This window comes from Elephas maximus, chromosome 2, assembly GCF_024166365.1.
Source record: "Elephas maximus indicus isolate mEleMax1 chromosome 2, mEleMax1 primary haplotype, whole genome shotgun sequence".
Taxonomy (NCBI): Eukaryota; Metazoa; Chordata; class Mammalia; order Proboscidea; family Elephantidae; genus Elephas; species Elephas maximus.
Genome location: NC_064820.1, coordinates 86,528,128 through 86,543,424, shown reverse-complemented (window position 1 = coordinate 86,543,424; position 15,297 = coordinate 86,528,128). Strand labels below are relative to the sequence as shown.

Genomic DNA, 15,297 nt, shown 5'->3' with positions numbered 1-15,297 from the left:
GGTGATGTTTTAAACACACTGTTCCACATATCATTTCTTTTAGATAAAGTGTCTTGTCATCTTTCTTAAACTCAGAATTTGAAATTTCTACTTAGGAGTCAGAGGTTAGCCTGTCATAAAACTGGTTAACAAGAATGAATGAATTTTTCTTTTTCCCGTTCCAAGAACAGCATTATAAGATCTTGTCCTTTTAGAGGATATCTGATTACATTGTTTAGAAATGAAAACAGTAGTATTATTATTGTTTTTATTTGTCATATGGAGCCCAGGTGGCTCAGTGGTTAAGAGCTACAGCTGCTAACGGAAAGGTCAGCAGCTTGAATCCACCAGCCACTCCTTGGAAACCCTATGGGGCAGTTCTCTTCTGTCCTGTAGGATCGCTGTGAGTCGGTATTGACTGGAAGGCAGCGAGTTTCATTTTTGGTTTATATTTGTCATATTGTAAATTCATTTTGGATGCTACATACACATGAGTAACTTTTTTGGTCATATTGTCTTGTGCTGAAATAGTTACTTTAGATTTTTTATAGCTTATTTTATTCATTATTTAGTATTTATCCATCAGTACTTATTTTCTTCAGTTATTTAAAAGTAACCTAGTGGTCTCATTCTTCCAAAGCTTTCACATTCTTATATTTTCAGATCCAATGAATTAAAATTTATATATTAGATTGAACCATGTGAAATAAATCAAATACGACCATTTTTGACCTACAAAAACAGCCATTTCATATGGTTCAATCAAATAGATAACAAATGCTTGTGCTTAATTAAAACAATTTTTTTTTAATGAACTAAGTGGTCCTCTAACAATTTTAGAAACTTATTTCATGTATCTGGTTTTTTTTTAATTAATGTTTTATTGTGCCCCCTGCTCCCAAGGAGTTAGAGAATTAAGTACCTAACATCCAGATAATGTGACTTAGGCCTAGGAATTTCTAACCAATGTACAATAATATATATTAACTGTAAATTTTTTTTTTTTGTATTGAAACATGAGGCTTATATAACCAAATTTTTTAGAGATGCCATATGACATGGAGAAAACAGAAAACACTGTATGTGTATGTGGTATCCCCGAAGTTAACAGAAAGTTTTTGTTTTTTTTTTTTAACTTTGATTCAGTTCTTTCCTATTTCCTTAAGAGAATATCTTATAAATTTCACATTTGGATATTTCAGTTATTTTTCTCTATTTCATCATTAACCTATTAGTAGCAGAATTTATTAGATATGTGGGATATTTCATTGACTGAAAGTACTTTCAATCTCCACTAAACCAAGTCAACCGATTTGGCTGCACAGAACTTACAGATGTTTTTTTCCTAAAAGATTTTTTTAATAGACAAAAAATTAAATATACGTTAGAAACTTAATGCCTATAATTTAGTTGTCATTCTTTTAGTCCACTTTCTTTTTCAACTAGCTGCTCTTTGGGCTTTTCTCATTCCCAGACCACTGTTTTTAATATGATTTGAAAACTAAAGTCTGATTTGAGAATCAGTTTTTCAGTGTGTGAAGAGGCATACCAATACTGTAAGAATACTTAGATCTCATTTGAAAATGCAGAAATAAAAAGCATGCTGGTCTATGTGCTTTATGCTATAAATATCTAGCTCTATTTTTTTATTATAAGTAAATTACAATGGAAAAATAAGTAAACTTCTATTTCAGGTGAGTAATCTCTTACTGATGAGTTTTAATAATGAAATTTATTATGCAAGCACGAATTCTTTCTTTGCCTTTTCACATCCAAAGAGAGTAATTTCTCTCTCCCGTTTGAATTAACTGCATAATTTGAGGGAAATATTTTGGTATGAATTTAACTCAGAAACCAGAACGACTTATAGCAACTTTTTAAAATCACAATATACAAAGTATAAAGGGGTAAGAGAGATTATATATACCTAACCTGTGTTCAGGAAGCCCTGGTGGTGTAGTGGTTAAGTGCTATGGCTGCTAACAAAGGGTCGGCAGTTCGAATCTGCCAGGCGCTCCTTGGAAACTCTATGGGGTAGTTCTACTCTGTCCTGTAGGGCCGCTATGAGTCAGAATCGACTCGATGGCACTGAGTTTGGTTTTTGGAGTTTTAACCTGTATTCAGGGCTGTGGTGGTACAGTGGTTAAGAGCTCAGCTCAGGCTGCTAACCAAAAGGTCAGGAGTTTGAATACACCAGCCACTCCTTGGAAACCCTATGGGGCAGTTCTACTCTGTCTTATAGGATCGCTATGAGTCAGGATTGACTCGATGGCAACAGTTTTTTTTTTTTTAACATGTATTAAATAAAAACAGGAGTCATATTCATGTGAATGGCACAATAGGGAAAAAGTCAGGTGAAATCATTTGAATGGGGGGTTTCTTATGAGATTTATTTCATAATGTCTGGTCTATAGAACATATTATAATCTGTGAGATTTGTGACAAAGGTTAGCTGTGTTTCTTGAAAGATAATGGCAAAACAACTCTGATAATAGATATTTAATCATACAGATGCTGCCCAAGAGCAGAATCCATCTGCCTTATTGTAGAAACAGTCTCTGGAATATTGTTTCTAGCTTTAGGCACAAACAAAATACACATCTCGTTTTTATCATAGGTATTCTATCATTTTCTGAGTTTAAGATTAATGAAGTGAAGGGGACAGTAGTTATCTATTGGAACAATGAATTCCTAGAATAAAAAAAAATATATGTAGTATATCCTTGGATAATATTTATTTACGCAAAGTGCACACCTAGAACATAGTAAACATGTAATTAATATTTATTACATGGATAAACAAAATTTCCCCCCAAATTCTGGCATATTTTTCTGCCCTTAATTTGTTTTAGATCTGAGTACAGTGATGGGACATGATTTTAAAATTGATATCAATGTCCTTTCAATAGAAAAGCAAAATGTTCTTTTTAATCAAGAAAACATCTGTAATATTCTCCTTGCTTTTGTAATAAGGTGTAATTAGCTAGACTGTGTTCTTATGTTCAGTGAGTGCCATGTAAGTAACAAAAAAATTCACCAAAGCTGCTCAACTAGTTTTAGTTTCTCTAGAAACCTGAAGAGTAAATAATATATACAAGTAGGAACATATCATGATTTCCAAATCCAGTAGTTGGGATGGAGAAATGATGAGATGGAAATATGTGATGGGCCTTCATGTAAACAGATAGTAGACTGATTCTGTATATTCAAATCTAAGTTGGGCGGTAGAGTTCAGCTCAGTATAAGGAAGAACTTTGTAGGAATTAAACTGCCCAATCATGAAGAAAACTTTTTATAAACTTCCCAAGCAGATTCTGAACAGCTATCTTGTCAGGAACATTGCATTAGCAGAGAGATTAGACCAGATGGAATTGTATAGTTACCATTAGCTTTAAAATTCGGTAATTCTAATTTAGTTCTTCCATTCTGCCTTTGTTGTTACCACTTGGAAAGCCAGTTGCTACTCTTTCGTATCTTACTGTTTCCTTTTTGCTTTAGTTCATTCACAAATGAAAATATTTTGTAAATCTATCAAGTTATATAAGGAACCCTGATGGTGCAGTGGTTAAAGCACTCGGCTGTAACTGATAGGTCAGCAATTCGAACCCACTAGCTGCTTCACAGGAGAGAGTTTGGCAGTCTACTTCTGTAAAGATTATAGCCTTGGAAACCCTATGGAGCAGTTCTGCTCTGTCGTACAGGGTCACTATGAGTCAGAATGGACTCGATGGCAGTGGGTTTTATCAAGTTATATATTGAAAATTTCTTACTCATTTCTTACGACAATTCATTTTAATTAATCCATCAAGCCTGCTGTGTGCCAGACACCATATTTGAGCACCAGGTGTATACACCCATAGATGAGTAGAGTCCCTGCCTTCAAGGTGTTTTTGGTTTAGCTGGAGATGCAGACATAGAGGAAACGAAAAACTCTTAAATAGTAGAATAAAGTCTTGAGTAGAAATTTGCATACTCTGTAGTGAAATCATTAGATGAGCAAGCAGGTTATTCTGTTAGGGTTGTAGGCTCATGGTAAGCTAATGAGATGCAAATTAATTTAAATCGATTATTTATGGTAATAATAAATCGCAGCTACCATTTTTTAGTATCAAGCAGCATGTTTTTAGCGCACCAAGCACTGTGATAGGTGCTTTATATGATTTCATTTTACCCTCCAATGATATTATAAGGGGATGATTTTATCACTTTACAGATAAGGAAGTTAAAGTTGAGAGAATCATGACCCCAGATCACACATCTAGAAGGAGGGGCAGAGGAAAGAGGACAGTGACAATAGAGAGTCAAACCAATGTCTTTCTATGTCCAGGGCTACAAGGAGATTTGATGATTTCTGTGATAAAATAAAACACAGATCCTCTAAGACCAACAGTGAGAGGAGATTTTGCTTGTAAATCATTTCTACTATACTTTACCATTCAGATTTTGTTCCCAGTGGACTAACTTTCTTCTCAGAAACTCCTGGCTAATACTTCTACTGCCACCACCATGCTTGATTCAGAGGTTAAAGGAAATAGCTGGCCCTTTAGCTGATGGCTCAGGTGTGCATAGAGACCACTCTTGTATCCCCAAAACACACAAATTGGGATGTTTAAATAAGATTTCCTTAAATTAAAAGTAAATAAACAATGAAAATAACATGCAACTAGATAATTGGATTTAGTAACTGTGGCTCACTCTCTTAAGTTAACAGACCTTATCTCATTGAATGTTTCATTGAATCTTAGACTTACTACTCAAAAGGGCCAGGCAAATGAGTCAACAATGAGTATACAAGTGTACTGAGTATATCTGAACACAAGAAATCCAGTAGGCTGGAGAGGGTGTGGTTCAGAGTAGAGGAAGAGGGTGAGAATTGTAGGGCATGAAGGCAGGAAAGATAGTCTGGGATTGAGCTGTGAATAACTTCATAAAGTCATGCTGAAGAGTTTAGACTGTATTTAATAGCAACTTAATAGGCAGTTTGGGCCATCATGGCTTTCAAGTGGCATGAATGGAACTGAGCTTTAAGAAGATCGCTCTGGAGGCAATATGAAGAATATGTTGAAAGGAGGAGAGACGAGACTCAGCAAGACAAATTAAGACACTACGGTAATCTCAGTAAATGACAAAGATTAGCAATAGGAAGGAGAGCACTGTTTCAAGAGATATTTCACATGTAGAATCAATAGACTTTGTTGACTGACTGGATATGAGAATTGAAGGAAAAAGAGGAGATCTCCAAGAGTTTCTTAGCCTTAACTATTGTATAGTAGGTGATATCGTCAACTAACTGGAGAAGGCAGCATGAAAAACACTCCTGAGAAGATAATGAGTTTGCTTTTAGATATGATGAGTGTGGGGTGGTATCCCTATGGAAATGACCCATAGGAAGTTCAGCCTATGAGTTATCTATAGGAGCTTAGGAGAGATATCATGACAAAAGATAAAAGATTTGGAATTCCTAACATACAGGTAGTTGTTGAACACCAGCAAATAAGATTACCCATAAATGAGCTTTTATTAAAAAAAGAAAGCAGTTGATAGGATTTGGGGAAAAGCAGCATTTAAAGAGTTAGCAAAATCAAAGCAGCCAACAAAGGAAACTGAAAATCAATAATGAGAAAGGCTGAAAGGATAGTGGTATCAAGCAGGCAGACATGAAAATGGTTGAACGTGTCAAAATATAATAACATGATAATGATAAAATTAATCTGTTGGCCCTTATGGCATATTTAACTAATACGATATGCATGTTAAAAACATTACAATGCTTTTATCCTTTGAATGCACATAATAAATGTATTGAGTCATGTAATTCATGCAAACATATTTCAAGTATGCTTTAATTTTCATATATTTTTGTGTATTTGTGTGTTAGTGCATTTCTGTGTTGTATATATTCATGGGCAGAAGTTTACATTCAACTTCCTTACGTTGAGTTCATCTGTTTTGTTTTTATGTGATTTTAAGGACCTAACAATTTCAAACATGTTGACTAAATCTTTCCTTTAAAAACAGTTTGAGATTTATGAATGTTGTCTTTGAAAAAGTTCACTATTGTCCAGACATTAGGAAATTAATAAGCATATGTTGAATATTATAATTTCAGCTATACCTTAATCATTTAACATGTTCCAATGGTCTTACACAGTCACATAGTTTTTAAAAGACACAAACCAAAGTATAATTGTGAAAATAGTAGCAAAAGTACAAGAGTGGAACCTTCAGAGAATGAATTGCACAGGCCTTATCCAATGAGGAGTTATGTAGGGAAATTATTAACCTGCTCTCCTTTCTTTCCCCCTCCTCTTTGGTTTTGTTTTTTTGTTTTGTGGTAGTCTGACCCTTGGTTATCATTACAGAACTATGGAGGTGCAATGAGACCCCCACTGAATGCTTTAGGTGGCCCTGCAATGCCTGGAATGAACATGTAAGCAAAATGCTATGTTATCCTGTTCAGTAAATTGTTATATTTTCTGTTTAGTAAAACAATATTAATTTGTAAAACAATTTGAGTTCCTAAATCTCTGTGTAGTATAAGAATGAACTAAACATGAGCTATAGTGTTTGCTTCATTTTCACAACATAGCCTCTGTGTTTTTCTTCCTTCTTTTGCAACCTTTAATTTTTTTTTTTCATTTTCAAGTGTCATAAATGCCAACTTTTAGCCTGTTTCTTTTTTATTGTTCATATTTTATTTGTTTAATCATCGTAGAAGTGAATCTTACACATAAGCACATAGTTGCTGTATAGATGCTGACACCATGAGCAGCTTGAACTACAAAAAAAACAAAACAGAAGTAGATAATTGAATATCTTTAACCCAATTTTAACAACAAAAAAATAAAATAACAGATACATAGTAATTACTAAGAGTGGAGTTTTTAACGCTCATAAATACAGACGTCTTCGCTTTTGCTTTGTCAAGACCACTGTTAGCACAGGAAGAATACTCTCTGGTAGTATCTTCCAGATTAAAGCTTTCCTTGGTATGGGATGATTTTTCTTTTGAAAATTTATGCTATACTTAGATAAGGAATAAACTAAAGGTTGTTACTGAAAAGGCCTTTTCCAGTCCAAAAGAAGTAGTTTGTTTCTATCAGTCAATATAATGAAATTTGTTAGGGAACTTTTATTTATTTTTCATTATCCGACTTGCCTTCCAAATTCCATATATCTCAGGTGCTTGTTAGTGACATTCGTGAATTCACCATAGGATCAGTTCCATGATGTGGCCTAAAGACAGCTTACCAGAAATAATGAGTGCTTCACACAGGGTTGTGGCCAGTCTTCTCAAGTATACTTTCTATCAGTCCATGTTTTGGTTACCTACATATCAAATTAAACAACTCTGCCATCATTTAATGACATGGAAGATATGCTATGATAAAAGCTTTTTTAATATACAAAGGGATCTTTTTAAGTTTCCAAAACCGTTTTCATAAAAAGCAATTTTGCCTAAAAAGAAAAGAGGTTAATAGGCAGGTACCATCCAGACTCAAAACTGACAGACAAGGGAAAAAGTAGTTCAAATTTTCCTATCATGTCTTTTTACTTTTAAAGTAAAAATAGATTGACACAAAGTCTGACTCTTCTTAAATTCCTCAGAGGTGTAGCCGTTTATAATGGTTACCACAAAAAAGAGTGAATAATATTTTGTGCTTGTGTCAAAGGCTGAAACTCCTACCTGTAGAATGGGAATACATATAGTAAAATTTACTTACCTGAGATTCTCACTTTAAAATGCAACAGTTTGAATACTGTGATCACATTTTGAATACTGTGATCAACCCAGAATTATCATTAAATGTTAAGAATATGCCTAATATCGTTCTATACTAAACTCTGCATTATATTGGCTGTGTCAAAAAAAAAAACAAAAACCCGTTGCCATCAGGTCAATTCTGACTCATAGCGACCCTATAGGACAGAGTCGAACTGCCCCTTAGAGTTCCCAAGGAGTGCCTGGTGGATTCGAACTGCTGACCTTTTGGTTAGCAGCTATAGCCTTAACCACTATGTCACCAGGGTTCACATTGGCTGTGTAGCCAACTTTAAATAAACCCGTTTTTGCCAGTAGGGAGAAAAAATAATATTTTATGTGACCATTGGGAGATTCAAACTGATGCTTAAAATTGTCTAGTTCCATTTTCACATATACATGAGCATACACATATGGGTACATTTAAATCCCTAGACTAGAACCAAACCAAACTGATTTCTATTGAGTCGATTCCAACTCATAGCAACCCTATAGGACAGAGTAGAACTGCCCCTTAGAGTTCCCAAGGAGTGCCTGGTGGATTTGAACTGCTGACCTTTTGGGTAACAGCTAAGCTCTTAACCACTGTGCCAAGGAGACTAAAAACATGGCTGAAATTTTTAATATGATTATTTTTGTTGATATTTGAAATTGAGCTTCTTATTTAAGTGTACTCAGGTACTTTTAAATTTCTTTTATTACATAATATTTTGCTATTTATATAGCAAATATATATAAAGGCTTAATGAACCTATAGGCCTTACAGACTCAGATTTCCATGATTTGTTATTATTGTCTTTTATTTGGAGCATTATACTATTTTTAATTTTCTATAAATTAGTATTTCTTGAAGGACAGTGAAAATGTAAATATTTACCTATATGAACCCTATAGTAGGGAAAGTTCTATACAGTGGAAGATACAACCAGAGAGAATTCTTCCTTTATTGATATTGGCTCCAACAAAGCAAAAGTGAATTTCAAGAGACATAAAAAAATGAAACACATTATCTGCATTGTACTCAATAGAGTAGGCTTTATTGAAAGTTCATTTCAAAATTTAATCATCTTTAAAACAAAATAAGTCTTACTGTGTGAAAGACAAGCATTTCTAACTGTAATGTTTATTTGTGGCTTTCTTCCTGTCATATGTTTCCATGTTAGGCAACTTAAAAATCAAAGGAAAAGACAGTAGAATGGTGTTACCTTAAGCTGTGTCTTATCTTTATAACAGTCCAAAAGATTTGTGTATGGTGCGTCAGGGCAGACGCTGGAAAATCATATCTGGATCCTTTTTCTTTAGCTTGTCATTTTTTTATCGTTTACAATGAAAGTATCAACGATAATAAAAAATAAGCAATCCTGGTCATTAAAGTAACTAAATACTGTATTTTTACTGACAACTTTATCGCTATATTGCAGCATAAACCATTTACAACAAAATTTTGATGATTTTGCTGTTAAAAAATACTGGCTTCCTTCACAACAAATGGTTATTCTGATATAATCTTACATTTCCATGCTGTAAACACAGGATAAATTACACAAAGTATCGTTTAAAATTTTTTAAATTATACTTTTACTGTTTCTGTAACTAATATCTTTAAAAGTAAAAGCTTGATATAAAATAAATATTAATATACTAACATAAATCATTAATATTAATTTATATGGTTTAAAGTAGAATTTACGGCATATTGCCACAATGTAAATGCTTTCAAATGCATTATAGATTATTTTTAAAAAGAATCTTGAATAGTTACATGTTTCTGTATTAACTGCAAATTTCCAAAGAATTTAGAATTCAGCATTAAAGCATTTCTAATTCAACTTTGATACCTTGCTATTTTATGGAAACTAAGACCCTGGTGGCATAGTGGTTATGGCTGCTAACCGAAAGGTCGGCAGTTTGAATCCACTAGGTGCTCCTTGGACACCCTATGGGGCAGTTCTACTCTGTCCTTATAGGGTCACTATGAGTCGGAAAAGATTCCAAGAATCTTGTTGCTTTATGTAATGTCCCCTAGAACTATAAAGTTTGTGTAGTTATTATCTCGAAATTAAATAACTGTGAATTTTATTTCAAGGAGGAATGAAAGGATTAATTAATCAAGGATTAATTAGGATTAATTAAAGAATTAATTAATCAGGTTTGTATATTGTTTATTTGTTTTGGTGTTTGTTTTTTTCCCCCTTTGGTAGTCATTGTTGCTTTGATTTCATCATACGCATAAACCCTTACCAAAAAATACAGACTTCTTTTAAATTCCATTTTTCTCTTTATGTTTAAATGATGCTACCCTGATTCTAATCAAACTATATTTATATAGAAATTGTTATTCAAAATTAAGAATACTTTGTTGATAACTCTGATGGCCTCAAAAGAAGTGGGAATTACTGAGCTTAGATAGTTGTTCTAATAGAAGTACTCACTGTTACAATCCCCGCTTCATTCAGTGCTATTTGTGAATTTAAACTGTGTTTCAAAGACGGTGGTAATGTTGGGGGAAATTTATCTATCAATACGAATTGTTAATATTTATTCTATTATAACATAATTCAGTTGAATACAAAATACATATATTAGTGTTTATCAAACAATCAGAATGCATAGATGTTATTGTTTTATATTATTTTAATACTTTTTGTTTATACAGTCTTTTTTTAAACATAGTATTTCAAACTTATGTGATCATTATCTACATAATTTTATACAAATTTTTGCCATGATTTGGACATGGTATATTTTTATGTTGTCTGAAGATAAATGTTTCCCAATATTCTGTTTTTCTCTACCGTGTTTCACTTATCATCAAACAAACCATGTGGGTAGGTCTTACTGACCAAATGTTTTGCATGATCAGCACATATCCTATGTTTTAGTTTAGCTTCTGTCCGTGAGCGCATTGACGCCTGCATGTAACATCACCTTTCTAAAGTATTCCCATAGCTAATTGTAAAATAATTAATATAATGCCAATCTTGGAGAGGCAGCAGTTTTCATAGACAACATAAACTCCTCTCACCTTCTCCCTATGTGATACTTTGAACAAGTTACCTCTGGAAATCTTACCTTCCCCTTCTATTCCTCAAGCCAAACTGGGAAAAACACGACTTTAGCATCCCTAATAGAGTCTAAGGACAGGATTCATGTCTTTGTATGCAGTTTGCACCCCTCAGGAAACCCAAAAGAAAATTAAAAATAGTTCTAAATATTCAAGCAAACATGGGTAATGTAATAACTAAGTTGGACAAGTTTTTTACCTAACATTTAGAACTTTAGGTAAGGTCTCTAGAATGAGAACCAGGGGAAAAAAAAATTTTTCTTTTAATTAAAATTTTTCATTGTCTTAGTTTTTTTAGTTATTAGAGAAGAGGGGATTTTGAATAACCGTAATTACAGAGGACCAAATGACAGGAGTCTGCTTGTCGTCAGGCAGTATGTGTTCAGGTGTACTTTGTCCTAAAGCTTCAGGACAAATGACCTTTTTTATTTAATTGGACATTTATTTTGTTTAAAAAATCTTTCTATCTTTGTAAGCTATAGAATACAAAACTTTCTCCTCTGCCCTAAAATCTGGTAAAATATTGATATACATTACCTCCTACTTTTTCCAAGATTACACTGGCCACTGTCTTGACCTAAACTTATGAAAACAAGAAATGTGATTTCTTTGTTTTATAGTAACTAAATCATCAGTGGCACTGGCAGATAGATTAATATATAGATATGTAAAGTAACATGTATAATATTCTGTAAGTATAGATGTGATTTTCTTAAAAAAAGGCTACTTTTTATGTCCCTGTTATGTACATTTATTTGTAACTTGATATGAGTAAACATTTTATATATGTATATATATATACACACATGTATTTTTTAAATAATTTCATTTTGAATCAGATACAGTTGACACATTGATATAAGAAATTATGGTTTATATTTCATAATTAGTGCTTTTTCTATAAAAGTATGTTTCTATAATGATTTAGATATATGGCTATAATTACTGCTTTATTGTGATTACTACTTTTAGTGCTTATTACAATAACCAAACTTAATATTAAAATAAAAGTCAGCTTACTAAGAGTGTTTTGATTTGGGAAGAAACCTGTTTAATGGAATAAAAAAACACTTGATTTTAGAAGTTAAAAAACTATGAAAATAAATGTAAAAAATAACTTCAGTGCTGAACTAGAACTTCATGGTAACTGAATTAGGAATATTAGTATTTTATGATTTGTTATTGCTTATTGTTAAGGATTCAAAGCATAGGTTAAAAATTATTTTATCGGAGGGGAGAAGAGAGGGTGAAGGGGGTTAGAAGCTGGTGAAATGGACACGAAAAGAGAGAGTGGAGGGAGAGAGTGGGCTGTCTCATTAGGGGGAGAGTAATTGGGAGTGTGTGGCGGGGTGTATATGGGTTTTTGTGTGAGAGGCTGACTTGATTTGTAAACTTTCACTTAAAGCACAATAAAAATTATTTAAAAAAAAATTTATTTTATCATATTGTCTTGCAGGGGTCCAGGTGGTGGCAGACCTTGGCCAAACCCAACAAATGCCAATTCAGTGAGTGTATTTTGAATTTTTTTGTGTGTAATTTGTAATATTTAACAATAACAAAGTTATTTTTGAAATCGATGGCACTGGGGTTGATATGATAAATTTCATTAACCTTTTTTAAAAATAATCATTCAAAAAGAAGTTTGTATATAGTTTCAGAAAGATATAACATATTTCTTGAAAATATATAGTTTATTTCACTTGAAGGTCTAACATAGACATGCATTCTGTGTAGATTAACAGACTTTAAAAATACAGAAATATTGTGGTTTAAGTATACTGCAGTAGGGATGTAGTGGTCTATATTTATTCTAAAAATGGCTTGAACGTCTACAATAATTATATAATCACTAAGTCTGCAGTAAGATTATTCTCTCTGAGGAATCCACGTTTTGATGTTTGTGTTTGCTGTACTAGTTACACCAAGCCTTGCTCTCTCACTGCTTCAGGAAGCAAGTGCACATCATTTGCCTTGTGCCTGTGAGCAAAATTGCCATCATAGGACATTCCATTTATGTGCCTGAAAACCTGAGAATTTTCTTTACATGTTTTTTGGCAGTGGTTTGACTACCCAAATATTTTTTTCATAATAGTGTCACATAAATATATGTACAAGTTGAAAATTAAGCCATCAGTTTTAATGTGGTCCTAGAGATGTTTTTCTTTCTTGACTTGGAAACCTTGAGTTCCTCAGTATGGGAGAGGACTACTGTATACATTTGGGTAGTCTGTGCACTGCACAAAGAGGCCTGGGCCAAAAGAGTCAGTAGGGGGTTGAGATACAACCTTGTTCCACCTGTGAAGCATATAGGCATCTTCCCAGCAGGGATGTCTTTTACTAATATGCACAAAGGCACCTTCCTTGGTTGGCAGTTTAATGCTAAATATACATAAAACTGATCCATTGATTAAGGTTCATTTAAACTTCAGGAAAATTAAAAGTGAGGTGTGTGTGGTATAGCAAGAATCATCCTAAATCCATTGGTCATACCATTCTAAGGTAGAAATTTCTTCTCAATTAAATAGATGGTAACTATCATATTTTTGGAGAACAACAACATTGCTAATTTATATTACCTGCCTCTTCAATTTAAATAGTGAACAAAATTATTGAATGAGTTTAAACTATTGAATGAAATTATTTGGGGTGGACAGAATTATGATGTTGCTTCCATTTGTGTCTTCAATGGACTTTGTCATTTCAAGGAATCTTCTTTCTAAGTGACTGTTTTTCCAGATAATATGTTTTAATATGAATACCTTCTCCAAAATTCATTTAGTTTGCTTATATGCTTTTGAAGAGTTTACGTTTCTTTTTGCTTCTTGGTATTGACCTTCACCAGGTCATTCAAGATTTCACTTTAAAATGACACCTGGCTAGTGGTTCAAGATACGCTTCTTTCAACTTCCTATTAAAATACCCTTAAGAATGTAGGGGATTTTTTTTTTTTTTAATAACTGAAAACTTAAACTGACATTCTTCCTATTGCCAGAATCTGGAAAGAGTTTTCATTATCTGCATGTCTGAAGAAACTGAATTAAAAAGTACTATTGATGGCTGGCCTTAACTATGTAAGCCTTCCCACCTAGAAACAGGAAGACCCTTTTCTCTTTCCTCACTGTGAGCTCAGCCAGCCATCTCTCCACTGTTCATCACAGGCAGCCTGAGTGTAGGTCATGCCCACTACTACCTGTTCCCATCAAAAACCAAAACCAAACCCACTGCCATCGAGTCGATTCTGACTCATAGTGCCTATTCCCATTAGTACTGCCTTTTATGTACCCATTCAGAGACTGTTTCTCCCTAAGTCCACTTAAGAATATGGGCAGGGCTGATACTGAAGATAGGGCATTGTAACTCAGAGGTATATTACCCAAGTAAAGAGTATTAAAGGCAGAAATCAGAAGAGCTCTGTAGCAGTGCATTCTGGTGAGTTTTGGTTTGTTAGTTACTCCATCTCTCCAGGATTTCATAGAGCCAAGCACTGTGAGTAGAAGAATGTGCTTTATCAGGTCAGCAGCTCTGCATTATCCTAGAGCCTGGGAAACATTCGGAATTAGGCTAGGAGCTGTACAATCAAAGTGTTATTCAACAGCCAGTCTGAAATTGATATTGGACCAGCACACATGTAAGCAGGTAGTAACACTGAAAACAGCCCCAGCTGTTAATATGCACCACATCTGGATACGTTTCACCTCACTCTGTGTGCAAATAGAGAACGAAGTGGGAGGGAGACCAATCATTTTCTCTTCAGAAAGAGAAAGGGAACGTCATCCTGAATATGCAAAGAGAAAGCATCCCTCTGAAAATGATTTATTAGGAAAACAAGAAAAAGTAACATTCTAGCAAAAATATAATGTCTCTGAAACAGGAGCAAAAAGTATTCAGGAGGGATTTTTTCCCCCAAATATCATTGATTGTGTTGTAGCAACAACTTATCTGTATTATGAATTCCACACTTTTTAGACTTCCTTTTCATACTTAATATTACAAACACTTTTCATTTCATATCAATAGCTTAAGTCTCTGACTCCTTAGAGAAGTGTATTAAAGTAGTTGTTCATTTTGTTTAGTTTTGTTTTTGCTGTTTTCAAGTTGCTGTATTCATTTCTTTTAAGTGTTTATTCTGAAGTAACTTCAGATTTACAGAAAAGTTGCAGGAATAATACAAAGAATTCCTATATACTCTTTACCCAGATTTCTCAAGTGTTAGTATTTGACCACATTTGCTTAATTATTTTCTCTTTCTGCACACATATTTTTTCCCTGAACCATTTGAGTATAAGTTGCAGACATGATGACCCTATATACCTAAATACTTCAGTGTGCGTTTCCTAAAAACAAACATATTATCATAACCAAAGTACAGTGATCAAAATAAGGAAACTAACATTGACATAATGCTGTTTCCTAATTTATAGATTTTTTTCCAGATTTTGTCAATTGTCCCGGTAATGTCCTTTATAACAAAAGAAAATTCAAGATCGTTTTT

General features: G+C 33.5%; 1 protein-coding gene across 5 annotated transcripts in view; it reads left to right on the top strand.

Annotated features, from left to right (window-relative positions):
• Positions 1–15,297, top strand: part of SSBP2 (single stranded DNA binding protein 2) — a 302,711-nt gene that overhangs the window by 251,144 nt on the left and 36,270 nt on the right. For 3 of the 5 annotated variants that reach the window (XM_049866960.1, XM_049866967.1, XM_049866943.1), the window contains 2 exons: positions 6,318–6,409; positions 12,262–12,310. In XM_049866960.1, coding sequence (XP_049722917.1) covers positions 6,318–6,409; positions 12,262–12,310 — 141 coding nt within the window. The remainder of the gene's footprint in view (positions 1–6,317; positions 6,410–12,261; positions 12,311–15,297) is intronic. The other 2 variants (XM_049866977.1, XM_049866952.1) reach the window with 1 other exon arrangement.